Genomic DNA, 1,030 nt, shown 5'->3' with positions numbered 1-1,030 from the left:
CTGTGCTCAGAGAGCACTCAGGCCTTGCAGCCAGAAAGGGGCTCACAAGGACAGTGTGGAAGTGGAAAGAGCAGCTCTGCAAAGCCCAAGCTCTGCTGCTCCCTGGCAGTGCTGCTGTGCTGGGATTCTTGTCCCCTTGGCCTTTGCAAATCCCCCCTGTCCTGCAGTGTGCTGTCCTTTAGGAACAGCTGAGAAGAAGAGTTTTGGACAAAGAAGGCACTGCACGGTCCTTTATTTTGTTTAAAATCTTAGAGAGCACAATTCATCATTTATACACCTCTGTGTCAAATTCAATGGCTAGACACAAAATTAGAGGGCAGGTTCATAATAACAATAAATTGCACAGAAAATTATTGCAAGAAGAACGTGATGACCTCCACAAGAAAACCTGAGAAGGAAGGTTGGGCCGTTAGGGAGTCCCCTTCTGAATGCTACAAACCAGAAAAAAGGCACTTTATTAATCCTGAAAACCACCCAGTCATCATTTTCCTTAGGGCATCCCTGAGCTCCTGGTTCCTCAGGCTGTAGATGAGGGGCTTCAGGGCTGGAGGCACCACCGAATACAAAACTGACACAATCAGATCCAGGGATGGGGAGGAGATGGAGGGGAGCTTCAGGTAGGCAAATGTACTGGTGCTGAGGAATAGGGAGACCACGGCCAGGTGAGGGAGGCACGTGGAAAAGGCTCTGTGCCGTCCTTGCTCAGAAGGGATCCTCAGCACAGCCCTGAAGATCTGCACATAGGAGAAAATCATGAAAATGAAACAACCAAACCATAAACAGGCACTAAATACAATGATCCCAATTTCCCTGAGGTAGCCTGAGTGTGAGCAGGAGAGCCTGAGGATGTGAGGGATATCACAGAAGAACTGGCCCAGGGCATTGCCCTGGCACAGGGGCAGGGAAAATGTATTGGCTGTGTGCAGCAGAGAATAGAGAAACCCAGAGGCCCAGGCAGCTGCTGCCATGTGGGCACAAGCTCTGCTGCCCAGGAGGGTCCCGTAGTGCAGGGGTTTGCAGATGGCAACGT

The 1,030-nt window shown here is 50.6% G+C and overlaps 1 protein-coding gene across 1 annotated transcript; it reads right to left on the bottom strand.

Moving 5' to 3' along the window:
• Positions 1-474: 474 nt before the first annotated feature.
• On the bottom strand, positions 475-1,028 carry LOC114073539 (olfactory receptor 14J1-like; the record flags this gene model as incomplete). The annotated part of the gene is made up of 1 exon (XM_027911275.1): positions 475-1,028. A coding segment is annotated over one exon (554 nt), but the record flags the coding sequence as incomplete, so codon positions are not given.
• Positions 1,029-1,030: the final 2 nt, after the last annotated feature.

Source organism: Empidonax traillii, unplaced genomic scaffold, assembly GCF_003031625.1.
Source record: "Empidonax traillii isolate 1590-97213 ecotype Southwest subspecies unplaced genomic scaffold, ASM303162v1 scaffold6908:size5537, whole genome shotgun sequence".
Taxonomy (NCBI): Eukaryota; Metazoa; Chordata; class Aves; order Passeriformes; family Tyrannidae; genus Empidonax; species Empidonax traillii.
The sequence above is the reverse complement of the archived record's forward strand: the minus strand, read 5'-3'. Positions and strand labels throughout refer to the sequence as shown.